This window comes from Melanostigma gelatinosum (genome assembly GCF_949748355.1).
Source record: "Melanostigma gelatinosum genome assembly, chromosome: 21".
Lineage (NCBI taxonomy): Eukaryota > Metazoa > Chordata > Actinopteri > Perciformes > Zoarcidae > Melanostigma > Melanostigma gelatinosum.
The window spans coordinates 18,854,516-18,873,782 of NC_136654.1; the positions used below are offsets into that span (position 1 = coordinate 18,854,516).

Consider the following 19,267-nt stretch of genomic DNA (forward strand, 5'->3'; position numbering starts at 1 on the left):
CCTGTTTGAACATTGCTGTCACTGTCCTGCCTTAAGCTCAATGCATGACCTTTATTGTAAGAAAGGGGTTGAAATAAGGTACTAATGAGCATGTGTGTGACCCATGGCTCCAAAAAAAGTGACTCACAGAAAGTTCCAATGCGTTTGTGCAGGTTGTGTCGGGCAGTGCAGAGGAATGGGAAACAGCTTTTAAACACAATACTACAGGGCTAAGAACACGCACGGTATTGTCACATATTTAAGTCTTATTCCATAAGTATCTCCTGACTAAATGTTAATGCAGGCCTGCATTAATTATTATTGATCAATTGAGAAAATAATCACCAGATTTAACCTCAACATCTACTGCAGACGTCTTTTGACTTGCAAATCACCAAACCAGTGCTTACTGTACTCCCGCAAAACACCACCGTTCATATTCAGCTGGTGACCGCCAACAAACACTGACAATGTTCTACTGTTCAAGCTCGCTGACCACATTCACTGGAAAGTCATATTCCTAATTGATCCGTGTTTAATTCCTCATTGCTCTCTCCATGTTGTCTTCAAGGCACCGCTCTGTCAATGTGCCTTAAAGAGAAATCTGTCCGCCTTAGTTGTCATTTATGATTTGCTTTCATTGCAACCTGTTCTTCCCTGTAACCTCTCATCGGTCTCTGCATTTTTCTCAGCTAAAAATAGCTATAATGGATATATCAAATCAAGTAAGTTTTGATTTCCATTCTCTCTCTTTGTTTCGAACCCTTCCACTTGTACATTTTCATCTGTCACCTCTTGAACTGTCTCTAACCGGCTGTATCTTACCGTTTGCTGCTCATCGCTCTGTCCAGTCCATCATCATCCATCATTATATTTTATCTGCAAAGCATTAGGAAATTGTCTGGTTGAGTTGTTTGTGTTGGGTATCAGCAACAGCTCGGCAGTAGATGGTGCTACTGCTTCACTGTGGGTGGAGATGAATTAATCTGGTGTGGAGCTGAAAATACGACAAAAAAATACATTTAAAGTCAATGTGTGCATGAATTTATCATGCAGATTCATTTTTAGAGAACAGACATGAATTTTAAAAAAACAGCTAAGAGTTAGTCTGATGTTTTCTCAGGTTTCATCCGGTCATTAAGGAGTGTGAACCATGTGGGTCGTCCACTTCAACAGGATCTGTGATAGGCAGCAAATGTGCCACAATGAGTTGTCGTGGAGAAGTGCTGTGCATGTTTGACATGGGGCAGATGAATAGTGGAAGTCTGGAGCTGAGAGGATAATCTGCTAGACAGCTGACTGTTGAAATAATCATCTCTATTCTCCAGTTTTAGCTCCTACCCATTTTTTTTGGAGTGAGGGGAACACTTTTCCTCTGCCTCCTTTTCTCCCCCCTTATTTTATCATATTATCTTTCCCAGTTATGGTTCTATTATTGCACCGGTAGAGATGTAAACTTCCACATTTCAAATAGCCGAGTGGATACTGAATTCATTCCTCCCTCATCGGGCGTAAACTGCAAACAAGCAGCTCGTGGTTGTTAACTCGCATTGTCACCTCCTTGTTCTTATGGCATAACAATCGCTGGAACACCTGAGAGAATATTTAGTAATTCATGTTTATTATAAATATCAAATCCAACATTTCATTGGTGGCTATGCCAAGTGGTTAAGTGGTGTTTAATAAAAATTAGCTTTTTTAATTATTCAGCTATTAGCGTTCTTGTGGCAGAAAGAATTACCCCCAAAAACCAGTGATTGTTCTTTAATTATGATAAGAGTCACAAGATGTTTTCTTACCATACACACTGCAGGTCTTACTGAAGTCAGTTTGAATTCAATCCCATCTTGTGGTTAATGCGAGGAATCCACGGGTTGCTTCACCCAAATCCCAAAGCAGGAATCTTATGACGTCCTCGTTGTGTAGTGATGCAGATTGTTTTGAAATCTCTGTCCCTGAGATGTTTGCTTCCACTAGCACAATGGAGGAGAATAGATTAGTGTTTGTGGTGCTCACAAACACAAACACAATGTTCTCTGGATGATTTACAGAATATACAGTTTCAGCAGTTTTCATTGTGACTATTTCTTCAGTAGAAAATAGTTCTAATGAAGACTGTTGACCGTGAGGCCCGAGGATAATTAAAATATATTGTTTTAATGGTTTGTGTACCACAAACAAAATCGTTTTCACCTCAGTTGCATTGGGATGAAATGTCTCAAAACCTCTGTTCATAAAATCAAAGCTATCGACATGGCTGGAAAAGTCTTTTGGGATTTGGGTGAAATGACCCTTTAAAATAAAAGCAAAGACTCCAGTAGCTTTGCATCGTACAGATCCTGATTGTGACTCCTCTTCATTTAGCAATAAACAACGGCCCCCTAATCCAGTCGGGAGCTTATCGACACAAGTCAGCTAAACTGAACCACAACTCGGCCAGCGAGGTCTGTAAGAGGCCCCGTAGCGGAGTGGCCGTTGTCTCCGTCCCGCTGGTAAACAACCGCAAGGGAAGCCTGCTGCCCCCCACCGAGCCCTCTGCTCCGAGACTGAGCTTCATGGGCTCCGGGGACCTGGTCCAGGTGGGCCGGCTACCAGGGCCGGCAGAAGAGGCCAGCCGTCTCCAGCGGGCACGTAGCCTTCCCGTGAGATACAGATACCACCCCGGCCACTCCAATAAGGCCACGCTCGGTCACAGACACTGTAAGGCCCCCCCCCTCTCTCCCCTCGGCGTGTTTGGCAGGCCTGTACGCCACAACAGCAGAAAACCAAGGCATGTGCTTGCCAGGCTGGAGTGGTCGCATGTGTAGCATTCCTTACTAATGACCCAGTGTGTGCAGCTGTCAGCTGTGAGACATTAAATATTGAACAGGCCAAGCAAGATGTGAAGGGCCAGTGTGTTGGAGCATCTCTCTCCACTGGAAGCCCCCCCCCCCCCCCCCCCTGCAATTCAACGTTTTACATTACAGTGTCACTCTTGCTAGCAGCGCTTGAAATCATGTGTTCATCTGCAGAGTAGCATGATCTTTAAGGCTTTATTCGTTTTGATGAAAGCTCCTCTAGTCTCTTTGACAGCTTGAGCTGTCCTTAAAAGATACTCGAGCGTATTTTCCGTGACGTGGAACGAACCATTCCCCCACTATTAACGGGTGCTTTTCAAAATGCGATCAGCAAATACACTTTTTCTGCTGCTGGTGTTTATTTTACCGGCGACAGAGTAGAGGCGTCTTCTTCAGCTGCGGTATTGGCTCGTGAGCCTGATTACTTTACTCAAGGGTAAAAGTTGTAATTCGTTCCCTATGAAGAGCTCAGTGCAGTTTCCTGTAGTGATGAAGACAATGTCCAAGGGGCATCTCAGCTGTACATAAATCACTCTGGCGCAAGGACTAACACAATAATATGAGCCAATGGCGTCACTCCCAAGATGAAGAAAGACCAGCAATCCAGACTGGATTCAGTATTGGCACTTAAACAGCCTTATTTAAAAATGCTGTCGCATGATGTTTACAGGTTATTACCTTAATTAGATGAGATGTGAATGATTAGTATGGCCAAAAGAGGAGCTGTCTAGGTCTGAGGAGATTTGTACTAACAAGGGATTGAAAAAGTATCTTAATACCCTTGAGGTATTGTGGTACTACATTATCTGGATTACAGCAATTCTCTGGATTAGTGTGTGTGGTGAATACGTGCTCACAGATTGGACTTCAGCAATTGGCATGATGGTTGATGATGATGGCACTATTGCATGTTTGCATCTTCATACACAATCACGCAAATCATGTGCTAATGTATGCACATCATGCAAACACTGGACTGTTTTCCGTTGCACACTCCATCTTGTTCACCCACCCTCTCCGTGTCTCTGTAACGTATTATCTCTTTGAATTCACTGACCTCAAATTGTGCCGTGTTGTCCTTTTGCTGTCACTGATTTCCGTGTGTCTCCTGAAACTTCCCTCCCTCACGCCGTTGCCTTTTGTTGCAGTTGAAGAGGACCAACAGTTGGTGTTGTCGCCCAAAAAAAAGCAACGCAACGAAGGCATGAGAAATTCTCCAAACTCCTCGCCCAAGATCACGAGGTAGGACAACAATGGTGACGTCTTTCTGCGTTCCCAAGTTTATTTTATAACAGGAAAATTTACCAAATTTACACAACACCGGTTCATATCACCTTATAAAGTTGTTGTTGTGAATGTGTTGCTTATGTACATTCACCACACGGAGCGACAGACATATGGAGTCGTGTTTAAGTTTCAACAAACGTCCAATTTTCTTTTTCCTTTTCGCTCAGTTTTTGATCTCCACCAAGTCCTAAGAATAGTCTCTGGCTCTTTAGCGCTCTGCTATGCTCACCAGCAAGTCGCTGATGTTGTCAGTCTGCCGCTTGTTTTTGTGCAGGTAGCGTACAGTCGGTTTATCAGACTATCTATTGCTGATAACAGCTGCCTGCTATGGCTGGAAACGAGGTTGAGAGTGGTGAGTGTGAACAAAAACAGGGAAGTTGCGGCGCGTGAAACCAAAACGATAAACTGAAAAACGCTAAAAAGCTGCGTCTATCTGAGAGAAGCTGCACAGTGAGGCGACAATAAGGCTTCATCATGACGAGCGACCCCTTAATACACAAATGGACTACTGTAGCTTTAAGGGTCCTGAGCAAAAAAATAGTTTTTGTTTTTTTAATGTCATTATACATTATGGAAAACATCGTAAATAAATAGTTTGTGTGCTCGTGTTTTCATGGCGAACATCAGACAGACTTGCAGAAGGGTTCTATGCCACGAGGTTTTTCCAGTGACACCAGACTCCAGCTCCTAAACAGACCTGGCACTAATGACAGTCAGAGAGGCTCTGAAGGATGGATAGCCCAAGGCCATTCATCTGTTGTTGGATCCCTCTGAGCTCTTTTCAGCACGTAAGGCCACAGATGATATGTATCGTCACAATGAAAGGAGAATTCAAATGCTACCTTGCTTTTATCTTGTCCCGTAAAATTAAATTGCCGCTTATTGATTTTGACTGGAGATAACGCGGTTATTCAACAAGAAGCCATTACACTGATGATAATAGTAATAGTCACTGTCATTAAGTGCCATGTTACAAGGAAGCAAGGCAGCAGGGAACTCCTGCAACCTGACGTATACAAAGTGGAATTGTACGGATGAAATTTAATTAAAACTGACGGATGACTTTATGTTCCCATTGCTTATATAGCTGCTATTCATTTGACATTCAGAAACGAAATGCACAAATGTTTGATTCTGTGAGGTACAATAGATGGATAGAAATATAGTACAGCAAATATGACTTGGTATGTATATCAAAGAAGTGTTTATGCATGTTTTTTCTTTCTACTTTTGATCTATGGCCTGTTTTTTCAGGTGGGCGTTTGAGTTGGTTCAAAGTTGTGTCAAAGTTGAATTGCTCCAGGTGATTTCAAGACAACACCAGGCTTTTCTAAGGCGTTAGCCCTCAGCTAAACAGTCTACTTGCCATGCTAATTCACCGCACGGTACAGGTGGATGTGTTTCTCCAGCCAGCGTGTGTGCTGCCTACACGCTGGAGAGGGATTCACCGCGGTAGCCTTAGGGATACTTCATTGCAACAAGCCGAGAAAAAAACACATCTGGGTGTATTCCATATCGAATGTGTTTTTACAGGACCTGCGGTCTCAAGGCCTTTGTAAATAAGTAATGACCAACAGATTGGCTGTGGGTTTTGAAGAGCAAGTCTTTGTCAGTTTGCATGATGGGGAGGATTTCAAAGTCTTTGCCTTTGCCCTCGCTACTTGTGCAGCGTTTCCAGTCAGCTAGTGCAGTGATGCTGAAATAGAACATTTACATAATATGCAGGTTTAGCTCCTACTTTGTGTCTCTCTCAGCTGTCATTACGCTCCTCTAGCAGACACCTGGCTTTATGTTTCGCGGTCGTGACGTGTGAAGTCTTGTCAAACGTGTCATCTTACCACTAAAGTAGTGAATTATGCCGCTGATCATTTTGAATGTTCAGAAGTGCGCTTACAGAAAGAGACGCTCGCAGACGCCTCGGCTCTGTGTACTGAAAAGAAGTGCACAAAAGGAGAGAGCGATCAGCTGTGGAAGCAGAACCGTCTCCCTGTTTCCAGATGTGTCGGCAAACTAACACGTCCTGTCTGGAACTTAGCAATGACGTCCTCGCTGAAATTAACACCATTTCCACAGGCCCCTCGATGGGTCATAAGACGCATCTAATTGTGGGATGTCACAACGCGTCGGGTCACATCGACTGTGTCTGCTACAGACTGATGTCTGCTACAGGACTGCTGAGGCAATTGTCAGTGCAGGATAGTGACAGGCCGTCATGGCTGACAGTGAGCGATAGCTATCCTGGCAGAGCTCTGCCTCACCAGTCGTCTTCCACAAGGGCAAACTGAAGTGACAGTGGCTCCACTGAGTGAGTGGTGAAACATTCGACTTCTGATGCAATATTTAGCCGGGGTGTAAAACCACCAAATGCTTTCACTCTTATTAGAATTTGCATTTCAGACTCGAGCAGAAGCCGATGATTTACGAGTTATGGAAGATGATCGTCTCGGATAAATAGAGCTGAATTTATTGATTTTGGTGATGTGCTGGAGATTTACTGACATCGGCATCATTCATCAAGCAGCTTTATTCAGTTTTTGAATTGAATATGTTTGTGGTTTGGACAGCAATTTGAAGACACCATCTGGAGCTCTGATGCATTTTAATGGATTCTTTTTTACAACTTTCTGACATTTTATAGACTGTTAAACATAAGAAACTGATTAGTTGTAAAAAAAAAAGAAGAAAAAAAAGAGTTTAATCTGCTCCCGCATTTACACTTTCAAATGTTGTACTTTTAAAATAATATTTGACATCGTTTCACCCACAGAATTTGATATTCACACGTTTTGTCCTTTCAAATTAGAATTGCTTTAACAGAAGTGAGTCTGAGAGGTTGAAAGTGGTAGAAAAGACATTTTCTTCTCCAGCTACTTCCATTCTTGAAAGGACATCCAGGTCTTGCCTCAGGGTATAGAAGCCCAAGGCAGGCTTTTTTTTTGACTTCAGTCTGTTGGAGCCTGAGGGATGATAGTTGGAGCTGACACTTTGATGCATACTTAACATGTTACTTAAAGTAGCATTCTTCTAAAGTACTCGCATGGATTAAAGAGACGGGGAGAAGGCTCTTTTATATTTAAAAGGCTTTAGACAGAGACAGAAGGCGTCTGTCTGAGTCTCAGAAGATAACATCTTCAACTCTGATCTGAATCTGACAAAGTCAATTTCGTGCAAAGTGTGTTGTGTTGTTGCACACGGCCTCCGTGGTTAGCGTTGTTAGCTGCTATGGCAGCTGATGGTGTTCAGCCACTTCGGCTGGTTCGCACTTTTCTTTATCACATTTCTATGTTCTCCTTCAGTCTGTGGGTTTTCTCCAACAGTCCAAAGACATGCAGGGTACAGTAAATGATTCAATAGGATCTTATATTTACTTTTGTACTTTGTATTGTTATAATTTTACAAAAGGATGTTGTCCAAATGAATCAGTTTGTTTTATGCATTGAATGTCACATCATTTTTTGTGTGTTTTTGATTTATATATGTATTTTATTTTTATTTGTTTTATATATATATATATAATGTCAAATATCAAAAGAAAGTACAGGAGTAAATATATTCTATATATTTGTATTTATATATTCTATTTAAATTAATAAAATCAAACTATTCTATTTGTCTGTGGGTTGGAGGATGGGGGGGGGCTTGAGAGGGAAGTGAGGTGAACATGGAAGTTTCTTACATTTTAATATATCTCTAGGAACTCTGTCAAAAGCTCACATCACTCTGAACAAGCGTGGTACTCGGGTACTCATGTTAGGAGGCCACTTTAGTGGTCAGTGTTAGGGTAGGATGAAGCTCACCACTGCGCTCAGTGAAACTCGTTTATGTGGTTCTGATGCTCTGTTTAAACATTAATACCCTTCACTTCCAACAGCAAATATGATTGGGCAAATTCCTGAAATATTTAAAGTCTGGTCTGTTCAAGCTTTTACCACACAGCAGAGTACGTCAAAAGCTGTATGCAGTAAGGGGGCGTAATTGCATCGCCGTGCTCATGCCAGTCAACGCAGTGTGTTGCTGCCATCTCCTTCCGCCTGGCTGCCGCCGCTGATGTCACTCTGCTTGATGACATGGCAGTTTTGTTGGCATTTCTGCAGATGGCCACTGACAGGAATGAGCAATGAAGGGAATACAAGGAAGAAAGCTACTTTTTGGATTTGTTTGAAGATTCCTAAATATTTTGGTGCATTGGTGAATGTTTTTGAAAATGAAACGTTCATTTTATTTTTTACTACAACCAAAATGTAATTGCTTTATCTCAATTTAGTGCATTTCATTTTTGCACTTTTACTCGTTCCTTATTGTTTGTCTGCCTGTGAATTATATTCCTCGTTTAGTTTAGTTTCATTAGCTCATTTCCATGAACTAGTAAATTGAATCCACATGTACAGTGTCTGACGGGATTCCTTCCTTCTCGCCCTCCCATCTCTTTGTTTGATTAGACATGACCCGCTCCTCATCCCGGGGAACGAGCAGATTGAGAGCATGGACGAGAACGTGAAGAAATACGACTCCACGGGGATGTTTCACTGGTGCCCGTCCAAAGACATCGAGAAGGTCATCTTGGTGGGTTCTGCTCTTTTACTCGACACACGTCATTTGTCCCTGACACTCTTCTACCCGGTGACAGATGTGTCGTGTCACAAAGCACCATCAGAGGTTGACAGGGCACTTAAACACTCTGTAATGAGGTGTTTGACATGTCATTTGCTATATGGAGTCCCTGTACATAGAACATTTCTTGTACTAATACATACGCCATCTTTCAAATTACGTTCATAGTCTATTGCAGTCTTGAACTGCGTGATATATTTTACTGGGTGAGTAGGCAACTGAAGGAAGAAAAGGGACTAACATCTACAAGAAAAGCCAGTTCATGTCACATTTTCATAAACATATATATTTTTTCATCCGTTCTTTCTTTCCCGCTCAGACCCGGAGCGAGGCAGCCATGACGGTTCTGAGCGGTCACGTGGTCGTGTGCATATTTGGAGACGTCAAATCTGCGTTGATCGGTCTCCGGAACTTTGTCATGCCTCTGAGAGCGAGCAACTTCCACTACCATGAGCTGAAGCACATCGTGTTTGTCGGCTCACTTGAGTATCTGAAACGGGAGTGGGAGACGCTTCACAATTTTCCAAAGGTCTCCATTTTACCTGTGAGTACAACATCATCACCCACTTCAAATATGATGGAGATATTGGACACGACTCTGCCAATGAATTAATCCAGGCAGCGATTAAGTTTCCTCCAAAACATATTTGGCAAAGTGATTTAGTCGTGTGTAAAAGTAGCAGGAGACAGGGTTGAGAAAAGGCTCAAGGATGAAAACTAAAATTTAAAAGTTGCTACATTTTCATTTACCTCTTGGTGTCATAGGTGAGATTACAAATTCTCTCCTTCACTTCCTCTCAAAGGGCACACCGTTGAGTCGGGCAGATCTGAGGGCCGTCAACATCAACCTCTGCGACATGTGTGTCATTCTGTCAGCCAATCAGAACAATATTGACGACGCATCACTGCAGGACAAAGAATGCATCTTGGCGTCACTCAACATCAAATCCATGCTGTTTGACGACAGCATCGGGGTCTTGCAGGCTAATTCCCAAGGTAAGGAGCGCCCTATCATAGTTCACTGCACCGCCTGGAAGGGACAGGGCCCTGGCACACAGAATATCCCTCACTGGGTGTGCTGCCTGGCTGACCTGGTGTCACTGCGTTTGACAGTAAACCCGACTGACTGTTCCTCAGGTTACTGTAACAGCTGGTTTCTTTACTAACCTAACTGGTGGCAACAAGCACAGTGTTGGCACAACAACCTCACCTGGCTTACTCAAAAAGACAAATGTGTTTAATTTGTGAATAGTGGGCGTTAGCTTTTAAAACAGCAACGGAAGCACTCGGTTAGCTTGAGATTGCCCTCAATAATGGTCATTCTCTGGCATTGAGAGAAATGCTTTTAGAAACCTTTTGACCTGAGGAGAGGTGGGGGGGGGGATCCAAGCCAATTTCATTATTTCTCTAATACATGTATGACCTTACATTTGCCTTAGTCAGCAGTAAGTGATGGATGTCAAAACACGGCCTATGTATAATACATACAGCATCACTGATTTAATGTGCTTACTTGTCAGTCTGAGGAAAGCAAGAAATGTCAAGTCAATTTGAATTCAATCTTGCGTCACTTATTTTCTATTTCATGGCTCCGTACTGTACATGTTTTTGTGTGTAAGAGGTTTCCGTCTCCACGCACACGCAGTCTAAAGGAAACAAAATGAGCAGTATGTGACAGCTATTATATATAGACTGATATTGGACCTTGTCAAGAATACGGCACTCAGCAACTGTATGCTTCAGCGGTGGCCGGGATTGGATGAAATAGCCGCGGCGATTATTTCTGCTGATATGCCCGTTTGTAGCCTCTGATGAAGTATTGAATATTGCATTAACGTATGTGCTTTATGTCACGTGCATGTCCATTCAGGCTTCACACCACCAGGAATGGATAGATCATCTCCTGAAAACAGCCCAGTCCACGGGTTAGCGAGGCAGACTTCTGTCACAACTGGAGCAAATATTCCCATCATAACGGAACTAGGTATGCTTTCTGTGTCCGCTGATTGATATGATACTCTACTGTTGCATGCTTTCTTTGTCAGTTATGTAGTTATAAACAGATCTGAAAACACAATGTCTTCAATGAGAGGCTGTCGACACTTGATAAACCGTACTTAAAGTGGAGGTTTTTTTTCCGTCCCTTGTTGACATGCTCCAGTAACTGTTTTTCCTCAACACTTGTCTAACAGCATTAGCAAAGCCAGGCAAAAAACTGCCTGTGATTTCATTCAGTCAGGATAAAAGCAGTGGGACCAGCATACAAATCATAACTGAGCTGGGTAAGAAGTGCCTCTGTCCTGTTCTGCAGTGTTGTAACTGCTGCTGCCTCCATATCAGCTTCCTTTTGATTTCTCTCGCTGCACAAGAGGCTCAGTCCATTCCCATGGCATCACTTTGAGCACATTTTACCCGTGGTTCTGGTTGAAATTGCCTGTCTTGTTTTGGCCCCTTATCTCAAAGCACAATTTTTTTCCCTTTTCTTTTTCAAAGAGTTACAAGGCCTTTGATCCCTCAGAGGTCCTTGTGGCTGTTTTCATAGCATCTTCTGTCGGATCACATTCTCTGGCCCGTGCCCTTCTTTCATCTCCATGTGACTGACATTTATTTCTGTCCTCACAGAAGTACCGGTAGTATTTCTCCAACTCGATCTTACATCATTACTCTTTTCCAGCTACTGCATGTGTTTTTGTGCTCAAAGACATCTTCAAAGAAGGTTCTGGGGCAATGAGATACTTTCATTTGTTTAGACATGCAAGTACAAGCAATTTGGACGTTCTGTCTTGGATTTACAAGACAAACAATGGCATATTGGTGTTTCTAATACTGACTTTTGAATCAGAGCCTGAAGCTTTGACAATACGCATGGTGTCATGTGTGTGTGTGCATGGCCTAGATATGGAATGTAAGGAATGAGGAAAGTTGGCCAAGAAGCCCAACACAAATTTCAGACACGGTTTCATTTCAGTCGCTTAAGAGAAACTACAATTGTGTCCAAATTTGGATTTCAAGAAATGTTTTCGAACCATTCACATATTTCTAATAGTCCATATCTGCAGCTTCTGTGTCCTCCTCACGTGAATGTATTCACATTTTATTCAAGTATTTGCTTGATGAACGCTTAAGCACATGCTTTTTCAAATCACAAATGATTCCATAAGTTCTGGTTTCTAATGCAGAAAGTGAACACGAAGAATTCAAAATAAGTAATGAAATTGACATGTTTTTCTCCGCAGTAAATGACTCCAATGTTCAGTTCCTGGACCAGGATGATGACGACGACCCTGACACGGAGTTATACCTCACTCAGCCTTTCGCCTGTGGAACAGCTTTTGCCGTCAGTGTGCTGGATTCCTTAATGAGTGCTGTAAGTCAGAATTCATTTCGTTTACAGAATATATAAGCTGGTGATAAAATAACAGTCAAATATGCAAAGAAATCTTGTGTTTTGATAGCAGCATAAAAAAAATGTAGGACCTCTATGTTCGCGTTACAACAATAGCTGACAAGACTGGAACTTGTACTAGATATGAAGGCTTCACTTGTCTGCCTTTCAGTTTGAGTGAGGTTAGAACAAAGCTGCCTTCAAGTGCGCTCCAGTGAAGACAAAGGTAATGCTACCTAATGGACAGCCCTCATCCATCATCCTAGTCAATAGTGCTGTCAGCAGCCAAGGGAGATGTCACTGTACTGTACAAGCAAAAGGAGACAAGGGGCCGCGGTGCAGACATTTGCCCTCGTTGAAATCAACAAAGCAGTTACTGGTTGCAATTTAAAAGAAGAGGAAGATAGCAACTTCAGGCTTAATAGCATGTAAAACTGACTTCTCCACATGTCTGCTATTTAGCTTTAGAAATGCCTGGACGGCAATAATGCGTACCAGGACTTCCTGTGTGTCTCTCTGATGGGAATGAGAGTAACCTGCAGTAATTGGATTCTCCTGTGTTTTCACTCAGTGTGCAGAGCTAGATAGCACCATTCGGCCGGGCTGGCACTTTGACAAGGTCCAGTTGTGACTTTGGTGGCGTTCGCTGATGGATTTACCCCCTCTCTACCTTCATTCCTTTAGACATACTTCAATGACAATATCCTCACCTTGATCCGGACGTTGGTAACAGGCGGGGCGACACCGGAGCTGGAGGGCCTGCTGGCAGAGGAGAATGCGTTACGCGGCGGCTACAGCACGCCACAGACACTGGCGAACAGGGACAGGTGTCGTGTGGCACAGCTGGCTTTGTACGACGGGCCCTTCGCCGACCTCGGGGTAAGTGACTCGTCTGTGTCACACAAGGGCTGAGCACATCTGTGTCTGCTTGTTGTGGGAGCCGACTTTAGTGAAAGGATTTCGACTAACGGGGACGGTTGTGATTCAGAGCTGAGATAAGTAACGGGGATTGTACGTCCAAAAATAGGTGAGTTCTGTGACAATGACAGTCTGTCCTCAAGTAAGTTTATTGGCACTTGGAGAAAGATATGCATTAAGTCCATGCAAATAATTATGATACATTTGCATGTAATATTTTTTATATTTATTTTTAGTGTTGCTTTTGTACTACAGTTTGTGTCACTGTCTTGCAGGATGGCGGTTGTTATGGGGACCTGTTCTGTAAAGCCCTGAAAACATACAACATGTTGTGCTTTGGCATCTATCGGTTACGAGACGCACATCTAAACTCCCAAAGCCAATGTACCAAACGGTGAGTACGGACCTAATGCGTCTTACGCTCAAAAGCTCAAAACTGCCACAAAAAGACTTTGTTTAGAACTGGCCTTCCACCTGTCACCTTTCCTCTCTAGGTATGTCATAACCAATCCACCGTATTTGTTCGAGCTGGTGCCCTCAGACCTGATATTCTGCCTGATGCAGTTTGACCACAACGCTGGCCAGTCTCGAACCAGTCTCTCCCACTCTTCCCATTCGTCCCATTCCTCCAGCAAAAAGAGCTCCTCCGTCCACTCCATCCCAACCACCAACCGCACCAACCGCGCAAGAAGCAGGGACTCAAAACAAAAGTACGTGCCCCTCTAAAGCTCTCCGTCTTATGCCCGTGAACAGTGCCAGTAACTGTCCCGTGTGTCCTCTTGCAAACAGACTGCAACCTGTCGATGTGTGTGCGTTTGTTTGAATGTGTATACGTTAGTTGTATGTCTTAGTTTGCAATACAGAACAGTGTGATAGGGCCATCATCCCGTGGCATGGGGCAAAGTAGGCAACCACAAAGCGCTGCTGGCTTTCCCTGGAGTTTCTTTCCATCATGGGTGATACAGGGCTCTGGGTTTCTCCATCTTATAACATTTCAAGTTTTGCTTAGTTGAAACTTTAGTTTGATTAACAGCAGATTTTCCTTGAACTGCACTTTAAATGATTTCTTAAAAGTTCATAGTATGTCACGTGTATGAAATACTGAACCTCGTGTCCTATTAATGCCTTTGATTTCCATTAACATTTAAATGCTATACGTAAATATAATTTTCCACCATGAAGCATCAATTATGTCAATATGAAAGTAGGAAATGTCAAAGTTAATAATAAAGTTACACCACCATTATAATTATGTCTTCAAACGTGAATGTCACATTACATTGAATTCAACAACATGGTTATTCTTACTTGGTGGATCACCAATCATTTGTACATTCTGCTACACCTGCCCGTGTCTTCTGATGGTCATTGTTCAAAGCAGCGAACAGAACCGCATCACAAGCAAAAAGGAAAAAGTATTGCCCTGAAGTCACTGTACCAGACAATCTCCACTCCTCGACTGCGCCTACAGATTCTTTCCATAAAAACTAAATCTATAGAGTGCCATGTCCTTGGCTGAGCCCGGTGCAGAACACGCTTCACTCATTGTAAAAAATACAGACGCAGCTGTTGCTCCAGTTCTGGACCGAATGCCTCATAATGAGCACATCCACAAGACACCAAGAGGGTGAAATTAAACCTTCTTGTAATTGTATTCTGCAAAACCTTCTGTTGTTTTATCGCCATTTTTCCCCGTTACTGATCTTCTGATTTTATCTCGAATTGTGAAGCAATTTGTAAAGTCAGTTTCATTGTAAGCGCTATAAATGAATTACCTGTCTGACATTTAGTTGTGATTGAAATATCACAGCAAAGATGGTTTACAGCATAGTTTCTGAAATGCATGCATTATAATTTAGTCATCTGTGGTCCAAAACATATCGTATAGTATGCCATTCCAAAATTCACCATATAGTTTTTCATAAAAAAGTCAAAGTAAATGGTTTAGTATGCAATTAAGAATGTCAAAAGTAATGTCACAGTATAGCATGCCCCAAAAAAATATCATTATTCCTTTAAAAAGTAATAACAAATTTTCTGTCACTGACACATTTAGAGGGTGTCGCTGAATGCGTTCTATTGTTTCTATGGGAAAATATTCATTCAAAAATGAGCACATTGCATTTTCACAGCTGCTGAATGAACACGACACGCTTTCCATGGTTAGTAATCTGTTCCCATTGGAAATAAAAAATAAATTTCAGCTGCACCAATTCATTGGCATTGCACAGAAATTAATTTCTACATGAAGTTCTTTTGTTTTGTGCTAATCAAAGTACGTCAGTGCAGTACTTTGTTCGCTGCATGTTGCTCATTGGGTTTCTTGAATCATGGACAAAATCATGCTTCTAATTGCTTTGGCAACAGGCATGGACACAATATGGCTGCTGGATGGATGATACAGTGGCTAAATGCATAGTGATGGCACTTGAGTTGTTGGTCGCCCCCTACTGATTAACCTACTCCACATCCGTACGTAATGAGAGCATCTGCTGTTTGTATACCTCTGATCATTATGCCGTGCAGTATCTGTTATTAAGTCACATTAGTATTTCTCATTTTGCTTACATTTAGTGTCCTACTTTCTTTTCCCAAAGTGCAACAAGGATGAATAGAGAGGGCCAAGGTATGGAAGTGAATGATTATGCATGATGTTAAATGCATTTAATATGGTCATGTCCTTGCTGACATTCTGCCCTCTGAATGAAAGCCAAGTAGTTAAGTCTTTCCAAATGACTGCATGGTTATGACCTGTGCAGTACATCTCACTGCAGGTTTGATGCTACTTCACTTTATTCTGTATCAAGTGATATTTCATGTTTTATCGTTGGCAACATGTATATGCAGCACCACCGCCTTAAGTCGTGCTGATGAAAATGCATGACCATGAGCATTGCCAAGTGGATGAATCACCAGCCATATATTATGCCAGACTATAAAGTTGCATCAATCTAAAAGCCTGAAGCCCCTCAAAAAGATAAAGCCCCTGGGAGTACCAACTGTGAAGTTAAACGTATTAACTTCTAATTACTATGAAAAACAGATTTTGTTTAACTGCTGACCCAACAAAGCAGCATGTTTCCATGGCACTATGGTCTATATAATGAACTTTAACCACAACATGAGTGACTGAGGATGAAAACTTGGACAATGAGTGAAACTTGCGTGCCATTAAATAAGAAATCATCTGGGAACATTTTGTTACGCCAGAATTTATTTTTACTGTGTCAATTAAAACCAGTATTACAATGTTCTCCTTATGTGTGTGTGTGCACTTGAAAACAAACACTGAAATGGTATTTGACGTCCTTTTTCTCAATATGATTCGTCTCTTTCTCAGAAAAGAAGTTTACAGATGAGCCAGAGAATACCCACCTGAGGACCATGCAGATCAAGCCTGTGAATACGCTCACCATCAACCAAGTCAGCCAGCATCAATCCACAAGCAGCTTGATTCCACCCATCAGAGAAGTAGAAGACGAGTGCTGAGCTCCGGACGCTCGGACCTCCACAGGCGACTCATCGCGTAGGTCTCGGACTGGGATCATCTGCAAACACGAATCATCGATTGACATTTGATGAGACGAACACATACTGTTTTCCTCATTCACCTTCTGCAAGCAAGCAGATTCAGAATCATACATGAAATATAGATGAAGACAATCATAATCAAATGTCGCTACCCCTCAACTTTTAGTTTGCACAGCTAATATTGTGGTGGCCGGACTCCATGACTTTTCTGTTCCATTTCGGGGAATGAGGGTCACTTGAAGGGGAACAGCAATGTAAAAAATAAAATGACTACTGCAACAAAAAGAGGTGATTATATAATAACTGGATCAAGTTTTGCAATTGTAAAAGTTGCCTTTTAAGCTGTTGATGAACAACTACTGCATTGACTTTACCCAGTGTTGCAGAGTTATTCTGTACAGTATGTTAAAATGTGTATTTTACATCCAGCTGCAATCCCACCACAATGGCATCGTTAGTGACTGAGGCCCAATCCCAAAGTCCCGACTCGCAAACTTGGAGACGCGTTCTTGCAAAGTCTGTAAGGGCTGCCCCGCTGTCAACATCGGTGAGCACTTGAGGGCTCGCTTACTGACATTTTAGCCCTTTATGCACATTTTGCCTGAGGGAATTACCCACAATCCATAGCGTTGTTACGTTAAACACTGGTGACCAGGAGAAAATAAAAAATAAGGTAAACAAAGAGGACGGCACATGGGTGTTCAGCCTGGCATATTATATATTTACACAGAAATATTAACATTAAAAATGTAAGATTGTACATTTGAAATCAGATTAATTCAAGCATATGCTATATTACACACCTAGTTGATTTAACATTTATTCAAATTTTGCTTCTTGAAGAGGTTTTGATAAAGGAGTAAATAGATTATCTGCCAATTACCTCATCTTATAAATCAAGAGCCTGGAAGATGTTCAAATCAGGCAGTAAAACACACAACTGTAGAGTCTCACGGTTATGCGATAGGTCAGCTCAAAGTGTATTTACACCACGTTGCAGCCTCTTACACGTTGGGATTGGGCCTGACTCAGTGAATCCTTTGCCATTTGGAGCTAATTCACAACATTTGTGACAGTTAAGACGGCCAGCGTCCATGTGTAAATGGCATTTGGCTCCAGCCTTATTATCTCTATCCATTTATTTTTGTCTTATCTTTGCCTTTTTGAGTCGTTTGTTATAACTGTTTTCATTTTTGCTGTTTGGTTGCAATGTCGAAAAACCCCAGAAATTATATTCAGTAAAGCTTTTAAGTATCTGCAAAGTTTCTCCAGGGTTAAAACGTTAGCAATATGCTTTATTCTTCTCTTCTTTTATGACAATAGCCAAATATGATAGCGCTGTTTTGTTGTTGACAAAAGAATATAACCAAAAATCTCACACAGTTTATGATACAGTGACGGAGATATTCATTTACTTAAGACACCATAGAGAGCAAAGCATCATGTGTGAAACGTGAAAGCCTCATATCGCATGAAGTGGGCATCTTTGAGTCCTCCTTTGGCTGTACGCACTGCCTGGCACAGGATTGTCTTGGAGGCCATTCGGCGCTCGTCTGTACTCCATGACCAATCTCAATGCCATAATCACACATGTTCATGCTTTTTGTAGATACATGAAAAACAGCTCGATCATAAAAAGTTATTTGGGCTATTTATATGTTCTAAAAGGGTATTCTATTGGTAAACCATTACGTATCGGATATATTCATAAAATGAACACGGATCATTTGATTCATTTTGCACATGCATGAGTAAAGAATGCAGAGCTGAGTGGTTATTAATCTTGTCTTTTATTTTGAATTATGAAACGTAGTTGTATTGGCACTGTTTTCACTTTACTTCAGAATAAATGAAGGTACCGTAAGCTTTATCCACATGAGGAGCAACACAGTCTAGGACTCATGTTGGATGTGGAAAAAAAAGAGGTTGTGAGATCTTTTTTTGTGGCACCGAGAGCATCCAAGCCGCCCAACCCTCAGTGCCAGTAATGTGCCAGGCAGTGCTAAAGTCAACGGAGGACTCCAGAAGACCCACTACTGCGAAAAGAGGCTTCTAGTTCAGCTGCATTTAAGCAAAATGTATTTTTGCTGTGATACTGAGACATGTACCTGCCTCTCTTAATAAGCGGCTGTAATTCCCTGGAGATAACTAGAACTGGAGTAAATAATTTAAAGTCTTAAAACTATTTTTTAAATGATCCATTGTCAATAGCAGCGCGTAATGCAAATAATTGTGTGTACTCTTCAAATCAATCTGTAAATGTTAATGTAAAATGTTTTTCTAGTATGTTCTTGATTAACAGTACCTGTGGGGTTGAGAGGCATTCAGCATTGCAGTCTAGTTTGTACTATTTAGTGAATTTCTTTTTAGCACATTGACTTGTAGATGCAATGACTGTGCTAAGCTGATATTTCTGACTGTCATAATACCCAATAATCAATACAGTTTATTGTCTTGTACATACAATTGTACATGATTTCATTTTGTATTTTCACAAATTAAAAGCTGATGTATTGTGTCCTACATTGTGTCGTGTGATATGTTTCTGGAGGTTTATAAAGTCATAGTATAATGTGTCAAAACAAATCATAGCACAGTATGTCAAACTCAGTATAATCACATAATCATACTATGACTTTCTTAGACATACTGTACTATGATTTTTTCAAAAAATTATTTCGACATTCTAAACTGATTTTTTTCGACAAACACTATACTA

At 41.7% G+C, this 19,267-nt stretch overlaps 1 protein-coding gene across 3 annotated transcripts in view; it reads left to right on the top strand.

Annotated features, from left to right (window-relative positions):
* The window catches only part of LOC306795047 (calcium-activated potassium channel subunit alpha-1a), a 75,518-nt gene extending 56,500 nt beyond the window's left edge, over nt 1–19,018 (top strand). The window contains exons 20-31 of one of the 3 annotated variants that reach the window (XM_079293378.1): nt 672–704; nt 3,965–4,058; nt 8,543–8,666; nt 9,034–9,258; nt 9,518–9,710; nt 10,585–10,698; nt 11,951–12,081; nt 12,784–12,978; nt 13,293–13,411; nt 13,512–13,727; nt 15,615–15,643; nt 16,358–19,018. In XM_079293378.1, the coding sequence (XP_079149504.1) occupies nt 672–704; nt 3,965–4,058; nt 8,543–8,666; nt 9,034–9,258; nt 9,518–9,710; nt 10,585–10,698; nt 11,951–12,081; nt 12,784–12,978; nt 13,293–13,411; nt 13,512–13,727; nt 15,615–15,643; nt 16,358–16,506 (1,622 nt within the window). In that variant the 3' untranslated portion in view covers nt 16,507–19,018. Of the gene's footprint in view, nt 1–671; nt 705–3,964; nt 4,059–8,542; nt 8,667–9,033; nt 9,259–9,517; nt 9,711–10,584; nt 10,699–11,950; nt 12,082–12,783; nt 12,979–13,292; nt 13,412–13,511; nt 13,732–15,612; nt 15,644–16,357 lie in introns of all 3 variants that reach the window. The other 2 variants (XM_079293379.1, XM_079293380.1) reach the window with 2 other exon arrangements.
* The last annotated feature ends 249 nt before the right edge of the window (nt 19,019–19,267 follow it).